The 20049-nt window shown below is 37.8% G+C and overlaps 1 protein-coding gene across 2 annotated transcripts in view; it reads left to right on the top strand.

Annotated features, from left to right (window-relative positions):
* Positions 1-20049, top strand: part of METTL16 (methyltransferase 16, RNA N6-adenosine) — a 53523-nt gene that overhangs the window by 4864 nt on the left and 28610 nt on the right. The window contains exons 2-6 of one of the 2 annotated variants that reach the window (XM_024735693.1): positions 272-399; positions 12984-13183; positions 17926-18066; positions 18374-18496; positions 19709-19824. In XM_024735693.1, the coding sequence (XP_024591461.1) occupies positions 272-399; positions 12984-13183; positions 17926-18066; positions 18374-18496; positions 19709-19824 (708 nt within the window). The remainder of the gene's footprint in view (positions 1-271; positions 400-12983; positions 13184-17925; positions 18067-18373; positions 18497-19708; positions 19825-20049) is intronic. The other variant, XM_024735702.1, reaches the window with a different exon arrangement.

Below are 20049 nucleotides of genomic sequence, written 5' to 3'. Positions count from 1 at the left end.
TCTTTCTTTCTAATAATAGCCATCCTAATGGGTATGAAGTGATATCTTATTGTGGTTTTGACTTGCATTTCCGTAATGACTAAATGATGTTGAGCATCTTTTCATGTGCTTATTTGTTGTTGCATATTTTCAAAATATAACTTCTTTTTTCTCACTTGGTTGGCAAAGATGTATTGGCTATAACTGTTGACTTGGCAACCACAGCTTTTCCTGTTGACTTTTTTTACTAAATATGCGATTTCCCCCCCCCACCCTTTTTTTCTTTTTAAAGATGGCTCTGAGTAAATCAATGCATGCAAGAAATAGATACAAGGACAAACCTCCTGACTTTGCATATCTGGCTTCCAAATATCCAGATTTTCAGCAGCATGTTCAGATAAATCTGAATGGAAGAGTGAGGTAGGTAACAGATGAAGAATTCTTTTTTTTTTTTTTTTCAGATGAAGAATTCTTGATACAGTATTATTCTAGTGTAATTTGAATGGACACAGCATAGTGGAAAGCGTACTGGACTGATAGTAGGCCTGAATACTAATTCCAGACATTTTCTTAAACTTCTCATCTGACCTTGGACAAATCACTTAACCTCTCTTGGTTTAAGCATTTTAACCTATAAAATCAGAAGATTGGACCAAATGCTTTCAAGTTTCCTTCTGGCTAAAAAAAAGAAAAAACAAAAAAATTTTCTTGATGTCCAAATTATTGCTTACCCAACAGAGATCCCAGAGTGCCTGCAGAAACCTTAGGATTGTACTCTAAAACTTGGTGACTGGTGAGGGTCTAAAGTCCTTATTTTAAGTGTGTGTTTATTTTGATGTGAAGTAGGAAAATAATAACCAGGATATCAAAACTGATTTCACTTCATTATTACTTAGAATGTCACTAAATTTAAGTTTAAAAGTTAATTATTAAAAATTAAGAAAATAATAGTATGACGCTTCAGGAAATGGCAAGGATTATGATAGTGGTATGGTAGGAACTGATGTTTGTGTTATACCCTTGAGAAGGAGATCTTTGACTGCCATCCTAAACTCTATGTGAGTTACAGAGGGGATTGGAAATTTCAAGCCTGCCTTGGGAAAATATGGTGCTTCACCTGTGGGGAGGAGGAAGAGCAGGATTTGTGGAGCACTAGGAAGGTTGGGAGTAATAGGATCAGAGGGCTTGAGGCATTTTGCTGACCTCATCCTTCCTCCTGGCAGACTTGTAGAACTGGAAGCCCTAGGCCAGGACTTAACCTGGGGGCCAAGGTACCCTAGAAATCCTAAAACTTAAAAAATATATATATAATACATATTTATTTACATTCATTTTTCTGGGAGATAATCCTTGGTTTTCACCAGATTCTCAGAGAGATTTGTGACCCCCACCAATACACAAAGGTTAAGTCAAATGCCCTAGAACTGTGATTTCCAAGCTTTATTGTCTATTCCACTCAGTAAAAAGTTGAGCACAGCTCCATATATGAATGCTTGTGTTACTTACCATGTTACTATATTAAACACATTAGAAAACATACTTCAAACTGGAAATTAAAAATATATTTAAATAAGAGTTCTAATATTTTCTTTGCATACTCTAAAGTTTCATCTTTGGCACCTTACTTTGGAGATCACCTCAGAGATACAGAATTGGTGTTTCTCTTTGTTTAGATCATCTCTACCCATTTTTCTTAAATCTTTGTTTCATAGTTATGTATGTGGATGTTATTTATCCTAGTAGCTTTAGAGCAGATACAGTTTTGTTATTCTTTGTTTCCTCTCTACACTTACTTTTGTACTTAATTATTTAACAAATATCTGTTGATTAACCATTTTGCTCTAAGTTCTGGGAGAGCCATAATAAACAAGCAAGACTTAGTCACTGCCATATTTGGAGTAAACACACTAGTGGAGGAAGTCGACAAACAAACAAGCAGTTAGCCTTTCAGTGTGGCAGAACCTGTGGAGTATACAGTGGAATCACACAGAAGGGAGACCTGACCCCAGCTTTGGGATTTAGAGAATGATTTGAAACAGATACAGTGTCTTAGTTGTGTTCTAAAGAATGAGTCTGAGTTAGCCAGGTAGAAAGAAGAGTGTTACAGGCAGAGGGAGTAGCGTGTGCAAAGAGCACGGAGTAGTGGGGGACTGGAAAAGTTGAGCATGCCTAGGGTGTGGTGGACAAATGACAAAAGATGAAGCTGGGAGGATGATGCTTGCAGTACTTTATAAGGGCCAGTGAGGAGTTTGGAATTTATCTTAGGGACATGTACAGAGAGTTCTTGTGTCTTCAGAATTACTCACCCCGGGCTTCCCTGGTGGCGCAGTGGTTGAGAGTCCGCCTGCCGATGCAGGGGACATGGGTTCGTGCCCCGGTCCGGGAAGATCCCACATGCCCTGGAGCAGCTAGGCTGTGAGCCATGGCCACTGAGCCTGCGCGTCCGGAGCCTGTGCTCCGCAACGGGAGAGGCCACAACAGTGAGAAGCCCGCATACCGCAAAAAAAAAAAATTACTCATCCCCAGTCTTATGCACTAAAGTTTTAAAGCAGGGAAATAACATTCAGAATTGTGTTTAGACAGGTGACAGGTGTATTCTAGGAGCATAGTAGAAGATGGATTGCAGGGGGAATTAAGACTGAAAGTATAGGCAAGTAAGTAGGAAATGGTTTTAGTAATCTACATTAGACATATTGGTGGCCTAACTAGGTAGAGGGAGGAAGGACAGAGATCACTGGATGAATTTGAGAGAAATTCATGAATATAATTAGCAGGACACAGTAGAAATTAAGTATGAACCAAGTATGGTGCTTGGTGTTCCAACTTAGCAAGAGATTAGGTGGTAGTGCCATTTCTGCAGTAAGGAACAAGGGGGAATGAGCTGGTTGGGGGAGAGATGATATATTTTCAGTTTGGGGCATGTTGAATCTGAGAAGTCTATGTGCAGTTGAAAATGGAAGTCAGAAGAGAAGGACACAGCAGTGGTGTGGAAGTGGTATTAGTGAAGGCCTTGGGTCTTTGAATACTGAAAGATGAATAGAAGGGGGGAAAGAGTTCCAAGTATAGAGAACAGAATTTTTTGAAAGACCTGGTAAGTTTGCAGAACTACATGTAGATGGGGATGAAGTGGGTATAGAATAACAGCTTAGGGAATACTAGGAGATGAGACTGAAAGGAAAACAAAGAACAGGTCACAAAGAGCCTTTCATAGCTCTTAGCTCATGCAAAGTAGAATGGACTTGCTTGCTCAGACTTTGAGGAACCAGAGGAAGATTTTTAGGATGGTTAGGATTTTTAAGATGGCTTAAGATTTATATATTTTAAGAAAAATCAGTCAGAGCAGACCAAACAGATCTGTTATCACAACATATCTGAATGGCTTAAGGGTGTCTGACAAGTAATAGACATTCAATAAATATTTGTCAAATGCATGAGAATAATTCTTCTATAAAATATAACTGTATGCCATTTACAGATGGCATAACTAAAACAAAATTGCAGATAAATAAAAAATAAAGGGATGGGCAAAAATATACTAAACAAATGAGAGTTCCCTCCAAATTAAAAAAAGGTAGAAAAAACCTCAAATTCGAAAAAGAAAACTAGTTTGTATTGACAAAAAAATTACGTTCAATGAAGACTTAAATAAAGACTTAGCATATTGAAAAATGTAACGTAAGAAATATCTTTTAAAAAGTGTTTGATATAATTCAGAGACATTTTTTCTTTGTCTTTCCAACCAAGTAGAGAAAAATAAACAGAACAATGGCCTCAGGGACTTTCAGAGGATCAATGAATGCTTCAAAGACAATTAGGTAAAAATACTCTGTGTATGTTCTTTTTCTTGGGGAGATAGGGTTTAAAGCTTTAACCTATAATTTGAACTTCAGTTTTAAAAGAGTAACTGACCCAAAAAAGGTTAAGTACTGCTGATAGCCTAAATAATATAATCAATGAATTTGATTTAGTGATATATTTTAAACTTTTAATCCCCTCCAGGGAAGTCCCACACATTCTTTTTAAATAGTGACTGAGTTGGAACTCTCTCTGGCTCAGTCTGTTGCTTCCCTTATTTATTTAGAGTTAATAAGATTAGAAGGAAAAAGAATTACAATTTTACAGATGGCTTGATTATTGTCTACCTGAAAAAACATTTGAGAATTACCTAAAAATATTCAGATGATTGCTGAATAAAACATACATATAAATATTTTTAAATGTATATAAATAAATAGAAAATTGATAGGTTTCCAGATATTAGTTGGAAAATATAGTTGCAATAAAAGATCCCATCCACAATAACAAAGAGGAATTGGCAGAAACTTGGCAAAGAAATATGTTAAGATCTATGTGGATAAAGCAACAGAATTACCCTCAGGGGTCTAGGGGAGACAGTGAATCTAGAGACACCGTGTGTTTCTGGATGGGGAGGCTCAGTATAGTTAATATGTCGATTCTTCCCCAAATCAAAATCCTTCTAAGGTTTTTGGGAGAGAAAGCGACATAATGTTTCTTCTGTTCAAAGAAAAGATACTCAAAACAAATGTTATAAGTGGGTGATGGCAAGGTGAAGGGGTGTAAACTTTCCCAGATGGGTATTTAAATATATTGTGAAGTTCGAGTAATTAAAACATTAGCCCAGTAGTGCCACAAGAATGGGCCATCAGTTGTCTGGCACAAAGTGGCATTCAAGTCTCAACAGCATGTGCACATTAAATAGGGTGATTCCAGCCTGCTTTCTACTCAGTAGTATACCTCCCAGAGGGAGGATAGAGTGGGAGTGTAGAGTGGACAGGGTGAATCTTCCTTTCTTGATCAGTTTTGACTCCTGTGTGTTTCTTATAATGTTAATATCTTACAGTGCTATGAATGATTAAATAGCTTTTTCAGTGTTCTCTTGGATTTTCACTTTATATGCTTACTTTGGAAGCTGACTCCTAAGTAAGATACCACCCCACCATGTAAAGACTGTAACATAGAATAAGGACATTTCAGGTTGTTAAGGGTGGAGGCAGACACCAATGGATTTTTAATAGATGCATTGGAACAGCTGTGGGGAAAGTGTATTAGATTCCCTTTCCTATATATTATGCAAAATAAATTCCTGATGGTTTGATGATTTCAATATATTTATTCTATTGAAGTACTAGAAAAAAATACATAGGTGAACTGTTTAACTTTCGGTGTAGGGGTGGTCTTTCTGAGTAAACTCCAAGGGTAGAATTCATAAAGGAAATTTTATGGATTCAACTACATAAGAAGTAAAAACTTTTACATATCAGGAAATAGTAAAAGGTGACAACACAGTATAAATATTTAGCTCCCTTAATATAAAGAACTCTTAGAAGACAATAAGAAAAAGGAAAAAAACCTTAATATATAGGTTAAGGATAAAAACAGGCAATTTACAAACGAAGAAAGACAAATGGACCAAATTAGCAAAGAAAAAATATGCAGTATCCATCAATGGCAAAAATGTAGTCAAATAGGCATAGTGATAAAATGCTGGTAGAATTGCAGCTTTGAAAGTTCTAAAAGCATACTTAAATGAAATAATGTATGTTTGAGGATGTTTATCCCAAGGCTGTTTGTAACAAGGAAAATTGGAAATAATTTAAATTTCCAAAATTGTAGGTTCTTACCGTGCAGTTCCATACAGTGGAATACCACGTAGCCTATGGAATGGGTGTTGCAGATTATAAAACATCATCATTTTGTTTCAGACTGAAACCAGAGTATCTGTGCTGATATGCTGTGTATAGAAAAGGACTAAAAGTTATGAACTTGATGTTCAAAGTGGTGGTTTTGTGATAGGCAAAAGTAATTTTTAAATTTCTTGCAAGGAAAAGCAAATTTGTCTGTGAAAGGATGGCAAGAGGATGAGGCAAGCTTGAGGAGAGCTCCTCTTCTTTAATAATGGGAGCAGTATGAGCTTCCCTATGGTTGGTAGTACAGCATATTTAGAAGCAATCTATGATAGAGGAAGAAGAGAAGATACGTGCTTTTTTTTTAATGTAAACAACCTACCTGCTCCTGGACATCATCCTCCTTGTTGCTTACTTAGGTAAGAGTTGTTGATGATTATATGCGTCAGTAGAATGTTCTTTATTTTTATAGTGGCTTTTTATTTAACTCAAGAAGATATGTGAAAAAGAATGCTCAAAATGTAAACCCAGGTAATGATGGAAAAGGAATACCAGGCAGAACATTAGACCTGAGATGGATTGAAGTGTCATTTATTTGCTCAGCCCTTAAGTGCTCTCTTAAGGGAAGCAGGGTGTGATATGGAAAGAGGGGCACTTCTGAGTGAATCATCCTAAGGACCAGTCTTGAGAGTGCCACTTACCAGCTGTGAGGTTTTAGATAATTTTCTTAGCTTTACTGAGACTGAATTTCCTCATCTAAAAAGGAGGGATAAAAGGACATACTTTGGATGATTGTCATAAAGGTTAGCAATGATGTGTGCAAAGTGACTGACACATTGTAGACACTTAGTAAAGGATAGATATTGTTATTAAGCCTGGTACACTTGATAAGGTACTGAGGATTGCTGGTGTGATCTCTCTCTCTCCCTCTCTCTTTTCTCTCTCTCTTCCCTGCATCCCTCACTGCTTTGTTGTAATCATATCTGACTGTTTCAATTAAATTTTAGTTTGTGCTTTTTCACAGAAACCAGCCCTATAGGAACATCCTGCAATTTACTTGAGCCCTGTCAGTTGAGTTTGAATAGAGTATGACACTTAACTGATTTGTTTTTAAATCAAAGACCTGGCATTGAAGGGCTGTGTCATAGTTTGTGACTGTACCATTTTTAGCACCTCAGTGAAGATCTAATGAATAGAAACCAATGTTGGAGTAGGGTGGGGAGGCTTCAGCCTTTATTGTTACATAAGGTTCAGCCTCTACAGTATTAGAATGATTGTTTCTTTAACCATGGTTACAGAATGTATCTTTCCAAACTCCATCTAATAATGGTAATACTGTATTCATCAATAGCAGAGCAAGAGTCATCATGGGGAAATCAGACCTGAGCCTGTTGACAATAGGCTGTTTTGTTTTACGAAGCTGGATGTGTTAAACAAACAACAAAGACTGATGGTATAAATTGCTAATTTCCACGTGAGAGCTAATTTTAGTCCCTGTGCCTCTCTGTGCTCTCAGAAATGAAAATGAAAAAAGATCTTGCCTGTGTTCAGGAATTTTGAATGTCCCAGGGTGCTAAAGTGACCTAGATATTTAACTAGTGAAGTCAGATGACTTCACTTTTGTCCTACAAAAAGATTTCCAACCCTCAGATTAGTGTCTGTATTTTCTTAAAAGTAAGAAAACAAACACTCATTTTGCTAATAACAAAGTCTAAGAATCAGCTCTTCATTGATTTTTGTGTATTTTCTTCAATTAGACTAGCTTCTGCTTGATGACTTATACTTTTTGGTGATTAGGATGTAGTTCCTTAGTAATAAGTTGTATGCTCTATTCCATCAAAGTAAGCACATTTTTTAAAATAGTGAGAATTGTTTATATAAACAACTCTGTTTGAAGGCACTAAGAAAATATATTAATTATATCGCTGTTTCTCTTGCTCCAAATGTTTCGTGAAGCCATATAATCAATGCTCAAGCTGCACTACTATCTTTTGGGGATTGCTGTCATTGTGGGAAATACGCTGGTTTGGTCTCCAACAGAATTGGCCCCCTTTCATGGAAAACAAGTACTCTGGAACCAAGGATCTATTTTCCTTTTTTGAAAAAGGAAGTGTTTTTTTTTTATTATTCTACAAACATTTATAGAGCCCTTAATGGGAAAATTATAGAAATATATCCTTCCTACCTACATTTATAATGGGAATGTTGCATACGTAGAAGAAAAAAGGTCACGGTTCTTCCACCCCAGAGATCAAATTACTTGTGTTCCTTTTTAAGCCCTGTCCTTATGCATATATAGTAATATTTGTGGTTGTAATTTTGCTATAAGTACAAACAAAGGACTTCTTTTTACCCACACTTGACATAAGCATTTTCCATATAGTTATAAAACACTTATTGTTGTTATGAAGGTATTATGTAACATGTGTTCCGATAATACAAAAATATGAGAATTTCCACATCCAGAGGTGGTTCTGACCCTTCCAGATTGTTTTCTCTGCATGTTCACATATAGGGTCTTTTTTGTCTTGTTTTTATTTTTACAAGAATGTGATCATAATGTACATATATGCTTTTACCCAAACTTGTGGGAGTTTTTTTTTGTTGTTGCTGTTAATTTATCAAGGAACCCTCTTCGTACAAGACTGTGTGAATCAGCCCAGTCTTACTCCTTATCATGACTGCAGAGTATTCTCTTGTGTGGATGTGGTATAGCTTATTCAGTCAACTCCCTAATGACTACTTTTAGATTGTTCCTAAATTTTCTGTAATGCAAAACTTAAATATATTTAACTGTTTCCCATACTCTTGGACTTTTTTTTTTTTTTTTTTTTTTTGAGTTTCACTGAATTTAGGGCAAGTCACTGGGCTTAGCTAGAAAAACTGGAGTACTCTTAACTGTAATTGGAAAGAGCAAAGAAGTGTTTGGATGACTAAGTTTTTCTTCCCTGTCATTTGCTCTTTAGCTAGCATAGCAATCCACATTTAAGAGACCAACTTGATTGATCAAGGTAGTTTCTTACTATTTTGCATGTAGGATTTTGGGTTCTTTGGCTAATATAGGGCTAATAGTAATGGTCATTTACAACTGTTCCAGGATCTTTATTTTTATATGATACTACTATCTCATTGCTTATTTGACCATAGGTGTGATAAAGTTAAAAAACAAAAAATTCTTAAACTCAGTTGTGGGCAGGTATGAGTTGGTGGAAAACACAAAACACCATAGGTTTGGCTTTTGGTTCTGTTTGACAACCTATTATTATTATTATTAAGTAGTAGTAGTATGATATTCGAATTCAATTAAATTCTCCATCTGTACTTTGGATCCCATACCCTCCCCCATCTCAAGAACCTTACATAGTCCAGTATTCCTTTAGTTAAATATTTAATGTCTGTCAACTAGTTTCTTCTTTTTGACTTATTAAAAAATTTAGATACAACTCATATATCATAAAATCACCATTTTAAAATGTACAATTCAGTTCTTAGTATGTTCACAAGGTTGTGCAAGTATCACCGCTATCTAATTCCAGAACATTTTCATCACCCCAAAAGAAACCCTATACCCATTAAGCAGTCACTCCCCCCTGCTGTGTCTCATCAACCCCTGGAAACCACTCATCTGCTTTCTGTCTCTACAGCTTTGCATGTTTTGGATATTTCATGTAAATTGAATCATAATATGTGGCCTTTGTGACTTTCTATTGACTTTTAAACGTGTTTAAATCTTCCATTAAAAAATTAGTAAAGAAACCTCTCTGTCAACCCTACCACTTCTGCCCCATCTCTCCCTTGCATAACTCAGCTTCTTGAAGAATTATCTATTTTTACTGTTTCCATTTTTTCATACCATACTTAATCTTTAGCACATTCCAGGGTGGATTCTGAATTCTACCACTACGAAGGCAGCTCCTGAAAAGGTCTCCATGGTCTCACATCACTAAATCCAGTTTCAATTTCCAGTTGACTCCTGAGAAGCACTGGGGTAACAGACACTCTTACCCTTCATGGACACCCTCTTCCCTTGGGCTCCTTGGCACCACATCACACTCTCCTGGTTTTCCTTCTTCCACCCTGTCTCCTGGTGTAGCTTCCTCTGTAATGATTGTAAGTACAACCATTAAAGGATTCTTCGAGGCTTAGTGTTAAGTTGTCTTTTCCTCTCACTTTGTGTTTTCTCCTTAAGCACACTCTCATCTGTGCCAGGCCCTCATTTGTTTGTTTGCAAATCACTTATACATTTTTTCCAGATTTCCAAATCTCTTTTTCCAGATTTTCTGGGCTCTATACCTGGAGATCATACTTACTCAATATCTCTACTTGGATATCTCAAATACAGTCAAATTTATGATATTTCTCCTCAAAAATGGTTCTTTGCCTGAGTTCCCAATTTCAGTGAACGGCACTGTCTATCTTGTTGAACAAGCCAGAACCCTAGGAGATGTCTGTAAACGCATCCTCCCTCACCTCACATATCAGTCCATCAACGGATCTTGTCAATTTTCCCTCCTAAATGTCTCTAAATTCCTTTCACTTTTCCCTGTCTTTGCCACTGACACCTTTGTCCAGCTTCTTAACTCAGATGACAGCAGTAGCTTTCTCATTGGTGTCTCTGCTTCCACTTGGTCCATCCTTATTCCATACCAGACATAAATCCTTAACATAGATTATAATTATCCTGGTGTGATACTTTCACTTTCAGAAGTGTCCCGAATTAATTGATAAAATTATATGGTTACCCTAATTATAAGGTCCTATATAATCTGGCCTCTATCTTCCTCTCCAGCCTCATTTTAAACCATGCATGCTTACCTTGCTATCTGCATTTTAGACACAGTTGTTAGAAACAGCTGTTTCTCAGTATGCCCCATGAAGTCTCCTGCCTCAGGGTCTTTGTACTTGCTCTTCTCTTTACCTAGGACCCTAGAATACCATGTTCCCTTCCCCCTGTTCTTTGTTAATTTTTATTTCAGTCCTCAGGGAAGCCTTCTCTGACCTTCCTAAGGCAGTCCCACTTACTATGTAGGTTTCCTAGCACCTCGTATCTATCTTTTATAGCAATCATCACGGTGACAATTTTACATATATTCGAATGATTCTTAAATTAATACCTACCCTCTACCAGACTGTCAGCTTCATGAAGGGAGAGATTATGTCTGTATTTGCTTTTACTACAATATCTCCAGCATTTTGCACAATGCCTGGCATGTAGCTGACATGTAATACCTGTTGAATGAGTCAAGGAATGAATGCCAGCAATCACAACCTCTTAAAAATTCTAGCCTATTCCATATAACTCAGTTGTGCAAAGTAGTGCCCAAAGAGAGTGAAACACTTTTATACTTCTTTAGAAGTTTGGAGTAGCCAAGTACCCCAACTTTCTTTATAATTCTGTTATTTACAATAGAGGTTGCCACCTGTCGGCCTGTGAATTATATAAGGCTTGCAGTTATTTATTGTCCACATATATTTTAAGAATCAATGAAATTTCATATAAAAATACGGGTTGCTGGTTTCATTTGGAAATTTTAGAGATCTAGCAGAACTGGGCCAGCAAACCCACTTGACATTAATTACCTAGAACTGAGTAGTGACCATCCCCTTTGAAATGGTCACTTGTGTCATCTGGCATAGTGCTACCGGAAGTGTGGCCATTGGTCTGCCTGCTCGGCCACAAACCATTTATTACTGTCCACAGAGGCGAGGACCTTGTGCCACACGTTTAGTTCAGCAGACATGTCTTTGGTTATGACTCTCAGTGTGTTGATTTACGTTCTGGCACAGGTTCTGTATCTTGTCAGGGACTGGCATTTTGAGTAGTATGTTGTAAATATTTGAGTTTGCAATTCCTGAATTTCACAATTTTATTCAAAATGTCAGTGCAAAATAACATTCAGAAATTTTAGGTTAACAATGCTGTAAATAGGTACTGCTCTTAGATGATACTGCTCATCGTTTATTTTATAAGGTATCTACGTTATTAAGTTTCTTTGATAGAAAAATTCTGAAATTTCACATTTCAGGTTTTAAGGCTTTGAACATAGACATCAGAATTGATTATATTCCTTTTGTGCGTCTAGCAATGAAGCTTAGTAATAGATTGGGCTACCGCTATAGAATAAAGAATGTGAACTTGTTTGAATGCTTTAGTGTGGTACTCAGATGTGAACTTCTTTCCATGTGTAAAAATTGACTATCGGGCTTCCCTGGTGGCACAGTGGTTGAGAGTCCACCTGCCGATGCAGGGGACACGGGTTCGTGCCCCGGTCCGGGAAGATCCCACGTGCCGCAGAGCGGCTGGGCCCGTGAGCTACGGCCGCTGAGCCTGCGCGTCTGGAGCCTGTGCTCCGCAACGGGAGAGGCCACAACAGGCCCGCGTACCGCAAAAAAAAAAAAAAAAAAAAAAATGAAGTACTGACACATGCTACACCATGGATGAACCTCATAAATATTATGCTAAGTGAAAGAATCCAGATGCAGAGATCACATATTATATGATTCATTTGTATGAGATGTTCACAAAAGGCAAATCTATGGAGACAGAAAGTACATTAGTGGTTGCCTAGAGCTGAGAGTGGAAATGAGGAATGACTTGCAGATGGGCACGAGGTTTCTTTTTGGGGGTGACAGAAGTGTTCTAAAATTGGATTGTGGTGATGGTTGCACAACTCTGGGAATATACGAAAAACTATTGTGTACTTACAGGTGAATTTATAGTATGTAAATTATTCCTCAGGAAACCTGCTAAAAATAGTCACATTTAAAAATTTGGTGCTTGTAGTATTTGTTATATTTACGTATGTTAACCTGTTTTCATTATTAAACATTTTATACTGCTTCCTTTGCACTTTTAAGTATGATTTTCAAAGAATGCTACCATCAAATCATGTTATTTGATAATAGTAAAATTAACCAGCACTTGTAAAACAGTTACTATGTAGTAGGCATTATGCTAGTACTTTTCACAGATGATCTCACAGCAACTCCACATATAGGTATTATTATCCCCATTTTACAGCTGAGGAAACGGTCTCATAGAGGCTAAATAACTTGTCCACAGTCACATAACTAAGTAAGGAGACAATTAGGCAGGAATTGGAACAGAGGTACTCTTGTCCTCTGTGCTTCATGTATGAAGATGCAGTATTTTGGGTGGAAATTTATGCTGTCTTTCACATACTGTGACTGTTAAACGCCCATATGTGTATGCCACTGCACTGAATGTGCTACGTAACTATTTATATGTGTGATCTCCTAAGAAACAGGTGGGTGTTTGGTCCTACCTGGTTGCATTAAAGCTTGTAGAGCGCAGTGAGTCTTACTAATCAGTTTTACTTCTTTTTCTCCACCCCTCAGTCTTAATTTTAAAGACCCTGAAGCAGTCAGAGCTCTGACTTGTACTCTCCTAAGAGAAGATTTTGGACTTTCTATTGATATTCCGCTGGAGAGACTAATTCCCACAGTTCCCTTGAGACTCAACTATATTCATTGGGTAGAAGATCTGATCGGTCATCAGGACTCTGACAAAAGTACTCTCCGAAGAGGAATTGACATAGGTACGTGGTTTTCAATTATGTTTTGGCTAAATATAAGTTTTATAAATTTTGCGAGGTCTTTGCAAAGTCTTTGAAAACTTCTGGGTATTTGTTGTGTGAAGGAAGCTGGCTACAGATATCGCTGTTCTTATTTGGGATACCTAGGCTTTTCTGCTGTCACCTTCTCTTGAGAAGAGAAGGGATTGTCAGCACCAAATGGAGCAAGGGGATAAGAGAAGTGCAGAATGAAAGTGAGGCCCTTGTTTTCTTAGCTTTTCAGATTACCACGTTGATGTCTGTGTCAGTTGGGCATTATTTTTACTCTGAATTATTTGGTGTTAGTACAGTAGTCCCTATATTGGGATTTTGTGGTGATGGTCACTTAATAAAAGATCATGTAGGACTGAATACTTTTAGGAATCTCTTAGGTGATTATTTATAGAGAGTATTTAATCCAAAATTAAAGGGAAGAAAAAAGACATCGAGTTAAAAGAAGATGTTCTCTTAATTGTAATCTTCTGCAATGGGGAGGACTGTCCTGTTTGATTCATTTGGGAATGTAAGTAGAGAAGCAGAAGGAAATGAAGCCATGGTATGTTTTGTGATTATAAATGCATTATATGTTTTGTCATAGCCAGTATTTTCATTTGATAGGGTTTGAAATTTGTTAATCTTTTGGCCTTTACTAATCCTTTATAGAAAGAGTGAAGAATTGAGTTAAAAACTGTGGACCCTATTTCTAAACATAGTTAATAGGAAACAGTTTCTAGATAGTAGTAAATGTTCAGCATTTGTGTGTGTTTTCAGTGCTCATCGTACATGAGCTTTTCAGCAGCATTTATTGACCCCCTCCTTTCTCCCTTATGCACTCTCCTCCATTTTCTTCCACGACACCAGATTCCTCTGGTTTTCTGTTTTCGTTTCTAGTCACTCTTCTCCCCTTTTCAGGCTTACTTTCTTGTATTAAATGTTGAGAATCCCTAAAGCTCAGTCTTTAACCCTTTTCTTATTCAGCACTCTACCTCTAGGCAATTTCATCCATATCTATGACTTTATTTTCTGCTTCCATGCAGATAACCTACAAATTGTTTATTCCTCCAACTCAGATTACTTTTCTTGAACTCTAGTCCCAAATATATGAGAAACTTGGATATCTCAAAAACTTCTCAGACTTCGTGACGTCCAAGAGCAAACTCATATTCTTTCTTCCTAATCTTGTCGTCCTTGATATTGACTTCTCTCCATTCTCACTGACAATGTCTATCACCGTTTCCTGTTTTTCTCTCTTAAATATTTCTTAAATCGTCTATTTTTCTCCTTCTCAGCTTCCACCATCCCAGTCCAAGTCACCATCATTTCTCCCTGTCTACAGAATAGCTTCTCAACTATTCTGTTCTTGTCCACTCTGTTGCCCCTCCATTCCATTCTCCAGAAAGTATGTATAAACCATATCTGAGCACATCTTTACCACTTTAATGGCTTCCTATTGCTTCTGTGATAAACACCTGAAACCTTTATTAGGCCTATTAGAATTTTCATTGTCTGATTCCTGCCCTCTAGGTCTCTCTCTAGGTCTCTCTAAGCCTCATAGATTTCTCTTTTTTAATAAATTTATTTATTTTAATTATTTATTTTTGGCTGCATTGGGTCTTCATTGCTGCGCGCAGGCTTTCTCTAGTTGCGGCGAGCAGGGGCTACTCTTTGTTGTGGTGCATGGGCTTCTCATTGTGGTGGCTTCTCTTGTTGCAGAACATGAGCTCTAGGTGCGTGGGCTTTAGTAGTTGTGGCACGCAGTCTCAGTAGTTGTGGCGCACGGGCTCTAGAGCTCAGGTTCAGTAGTTGTGGCTCACGGGCCTAGTTGCTCCGCAGCATGTGGGATCCTCCCAGACCGAGGCGCGAACCTGTGTCCCCTGCATTAGCAGGCAGACTCTCAACCACTGCGCCACCAGGGAAGTCCCTGCAGGCAGATTCTTGACCACTACGCCACCAGGGAAGTCCCTCTAAGCCTCATCTTATATTCTTCTCTTTTTTGTTTTTGGCACTTGTTCTAATAAGATGTCATGATTCCAGGCCTTTGTACATGTTGTTCCTTCTGCCTGGAACTTCCCACCTTCACCTCATTAATTCTTATTTGTACTGTAGTTGTCAACTCAAGCCTTATTTTCTCAAGAAAACCTTCTCTGACCTTCCAGCATAAGATAGGTTCCTTGAATATGAGCTTTAGAAAACCATGTTTTTTCCTTCATGGCATTTTTTTAGTTTTAAACTACACATTCACTTGTCTGATTGATTAATATCTTTCTCTGCCACTAGATTACAAAGTACAGAGCCTATTACTTTTTTGCCTACTATAATATCCAAAAGCCTAGCAAAGTTTCTGGCACACAGTAGGTGTTCAGTAAATGATTTGTTGAATGTCGATGTATAAATACATCATTCTTTCAACATTCAAAATTCTGAACATCCAATATGAGCTAAGCACTATGTAAAAATAATGGGGTTTAACAAAAGTTTTTTTTCTTTTATGTTCATGGCAGAAGATTGGCTGATGGGTTATAAAAAGCTTTAAAAGCTTGAGAGCCTATTTAGTACTAATTTATTTTAATTATGCCCCAAACCCTCTAAAATAACACTTGGGGATATAGGAGGTTAATGGATTTTAGCTCTTCACAAGGGGCACTCTTGCTGAAATCACATTCATTCTAATTAGGGTTTTATATAAATTCTTCCTCCAGACTCCATTAGTTTGCTCTAATTCTATGGTTATACACTTTTCATTTTTATTTATCATTACAAGGATTATTACCCATTTAAAAATGTCATTCATGGGCTTCCCTGGTGGCGCAGTGGTTAAGAATCCGCCTGCCAATGCAGGGGACACGGGTTCGAGCCCTGGTCCGGGAAGATCCCACATGCCACAGAGCAACTAAGCCTGTGCACCACAACTACTGACCCTGCGCTCTAGAGCCCGCAAGCCACAACTACTGAGCCCATGGGCTGCAACTACTGAAGCCCACGTGCCTAGAGCCCGTGCTCCGCAACAAGAGAAGCCACCACAATGAGAAGCCTGCACACCGCAATGAAGAGTAGCCCCTGCTCGCCGCAACTAGAGATGGCCCGCATGCGGTAACAAAGACCCAACACAGCCAAAAATAAATAAATAAAAATTTTTTAAAAATGTCATTCACCTTTCAGAGGGGATCAGGATGTTAGAATGCAAGTCTTCTGGTCTTAAGAATTGAGAAACTTGATTTTTTTTGGCGAAGGACAGGTCTTTTACCTGCGTTTATTACCCTCTTGGCACCTGATATTAGGGCAGCTGAGGGAAGGTGTCCTTTTTTCTTTTTCCTTTTAAATGAAATTGAAGTACGAAGAGAGAGGTAGTTGTATGAGAATCAAATGCCTGGGATCTGGTTTGGATTTTTTTTTCTACAGAGCTGGAAGTGCTACTTAAATTTCCTTAATTTCCTTATTCTGAGTGGCTAGCAGGGGCTAAATAATTGTGAACTCTGAGAGGAGCTTGAGTACCCTTTACCACTCCTTCCTGCACCACCTCCCACATCCCCAAGGAGACGTTTGCCCAGTAGCATCAGGGCCAGGATGCTGTTAGGTGAACATGATAGGGAGTGTAGCAATCACTGTAACTGTCAGAACTTAAATGTTCTGGCTATCACTTGTTGTCATGTCTTTTACTAGTCTGTTCTGAGTACTTAATGAGAAAGCAGTAAGATGAGACTGGCTTTCCTCTGGGTTAGGAGTATCTCTGGCCTCCAGCTCTTCCTGCCAAATCCTTAGAAGGCTAGACTGGCACCATGATGTGGTCAGTGGAAAGTGGGCGTGGAATGGCTAGTATGGGCTGACTACTGTGGGCCTCCGAGAAGAACACCAGCTTTTCTTCTCTTGAGTATGCTCTTTAGGATCTTATTGGCCAAGATCAGTTAAAGGTTGTAAAAGCAACTATTTGTGGTTAGTATATACTCAAACATATACTTGTCCAGTCTATGGTTAGAGGTTCTACATGCAAGTTTAGAACCAAACCCTAGTTGTCAGAGAGATTTGTGCCTGGACCATTTGCCTTTGAACATCTCCCTTGAAACTATGGTGGGGCAAGCCAATGACTGATGTTTTGGATCTGGATCAAATGTTTTTCCATGTCTCCACATCTAAGAAATGAATCCTCTCTTTAGTTTTCAGGGTTTTTTTGTTTTGTTTAACTTCTGGTTTCCTTCAGGTAACAACTTACAGATAGATATGAGGGGAATTGGGTGGTTTAATATTATAAAAATTTTATACCCTATGTATTTTTTTCTGCTTTTGTAGAATGGGATGTATACATTGATCTATTTTAAGATATTACTGTGGTGTTTTAACAAATAACACTGATTTCTTTCAAGAAAATCAAGTTTGGGAGAGATTTAAAATGAAGACTTTTTATAAAGTAAATTAAATTGCTTTGACAATTTTCAGTTAGTCAGTCATGTATTTCTTGATCACCAGCCAATTATGCATACTTCATTTTACATACAGCATACAAAGAAGACAGCAAGGTTTATACCCTCTAGGAAATTTGAATCTAATTATTATGAGTTAAGACTAACATACAAGAAGCCCGTAGCCACAGTATGTGTGTAATCAGTACCAGCTTGTGGTTTAAGCTGTTAAGGCTATAAGAAATTCTAAGAAGTGAAGAATGGTGTTTTTGCTTGTTGGTCTCACCTTCCTCTCAGGTGTGTGCAATGTGTTTTGAATTCCTACCGTACTAGGTACTGGGGCATCCTGCATCTATCCTTTACTTGGAACAACCTTAAATGGCTGGTATTTCCTTGCAACAGAAGTAGATGACATGTGCTTCAACTATGCAAAGAAGAATGTGGAACAGAATAACTTATCGGATCTTATAAAAGGTTAGCTCTGTACAATAAATACTCCTTTCAAGCTTTGTTTATTAACCTGTCTTTCTAATTTAACACATCTCATTGTCTTCTGCTTTAATATACAAACTTTGGTAATTTAAAACAATCTGGTACATTGTAATTTGGTTTGCTCCTTTGTTACCAGACTTAACTCAGAAAGAAACAGAGTAAACACAGTCGATCCTCATAATTTGTGAATTCTGTGTTTGTGAATTTGCCTACTTGCTAAAGTGTGCCTCCTAGGGGCTATTTTTAGTCTCCACATCAATACTCATGGTACTTTTGTGATCATTCACAGACACGTGCAAAGCGGCAAAAAATTTGAGTCATCCAGCATGCGTGTTCCCAGCTGAAGTTGGACAAGGCAATGCCCTGCTGTCTTGTTTCAGCTCTCATACTGTAAACAAGTGTCCTTTTCATGGTCTGTTTAGTACCACTTTTTCTTTTTTTTTTTGCAGTTTTGTGCTTTTATTGGTGATGTTGCTGTTTATAATGTCCCCTAAAATAGTGCTTAAGTACTGCCTAGCGTTCCTAAGTACAAGAAGGCCATGATGTGCCTTACAGAGAAAATTCATGTGCCAGATAAGTTTCGTTCAGACATGTTATAGTACTGTCGGCCATGAGTTCAATGTTGATGAATGAGTAAGGATATGTATTGATCGGTTGATGAAAATGTTGGGATCAGAGGCTCAAACTTACCTAATCATGTATTTCTCTTAGGAGCTAGTGGTTCAGTATTCACTAATTCAGTGTTCGTGGTGACTATAGAACACAGCTACCACTAAAGATGAGAATCAATTGTGTATACAGTAACCTAGTCATCAAGATTTTTAAAAGGAAGAAAATCCTGCTTTTGATTAAACTATGCTGTCTTTTTTATTTTAGTACATGGAACTGTGCTACAAATAGTCAGATCTCCTTAATGCTTAGTTAATTTTTACGTCTGTGCTTATTGTATATATATAAAGGGCTGGGTTTTTTGTTTTTGTTTTAGTTTTTTGTCATTAAAGAGACTTTATATCTCTCTGGAAGAAATAGGCTTTTCTTACTAGTGTTAAACATATCACAAGGGGAGATATTAATATATTATTAATGAGTTTTTTAGTTATCCATTCCTGTGTTACAAATTACTCCAAAATCTGGCAGCATTAAACAATAAACATTTATTAATAATCTTGTGGTTCCTGTGGGTCTGGAGTTTGGGTGTGGCCTAGCTGGGTGGTTCTGGTTCATAGTCTTTCATGAGGCTGCCCTCTGAAAGCCTGGGGGTAGAGATGTGCTTTCCAGATGGCTCACTTACATTGCTTTTGGCAGCAAGCTTTAGTTCATTGCCATGTGGATCTCTCCTCAGGGCTACTTGAGCATCATTACAGCGTGTCAGCTGGCCTCTCCTAGAGCAAGTAGTTTAAGAGATAAGGCAAGGAGGAAGCCGGATTGCTTATTATGACCTAGCGTCAGAAGTGATACCCTATCACGCTCATCACATTCTCTTCAGTGAAAGCGAGTCATTGAGTGAAGCTACACTCAAATCGAGCTCTACCTCTTGAAGGGACTAGTAGCAAAGAATTTGTGGACATATTTGAAAACTACCACAGTCGTAATCGTAGTTAACAGTCTCTCTTTTTTCTCCTAGTTGTAAAAGTACCACAGAAGACACTCCTGATGGATGCTCTTAAAGAAGAATCTGAGATAATCTATGACTTTTGCATGTGCAACCCTCCCTTTTTTGCCAATCAGTTGGAAGCCAAGGTAAGATATCTTCTGCTTTAAAGTAGTGGAATATTTAGTTAAGTTTTCCTTGTTGCAAGATAAGAGCAACTTTTATTTTGGAAGCTGTATCAGTTAGGATGCTTCTGGTATCAAGCACCTGAAAACCCAATTCAGATTGACTTAACAAGAAAGTTTATTGGTTTACATATCTGAGAAATCCAGCAATAGCATGGACTTCAGGAACAGTTTGATCGAGGAGTTCAT

This window comes from Neophocaena asiaeorientalis, unplaced genomic scaffold (assembly GCF_003031525.2).
Source record: "Neophocaena asiaeorientalis asiaeorientalis breed wild unplaced genomic scaffold, Neophocaena_asiaeorientalis_V1.1 scaffold129, whole genome shotgun sequence".
NCBI classification, from domain to species: domain Eukaryota; kingdom Metazoa; phylum Chordata; class Mammalia; order Artiodactyla; family Phocoenidae; genus Neophocaena; species Neophocaena asiaeorientalis.
Note: the sequence above shows the minus strand (reverse complement) of the source record. Positions and strands in the feature narration are given on the sequence as shown.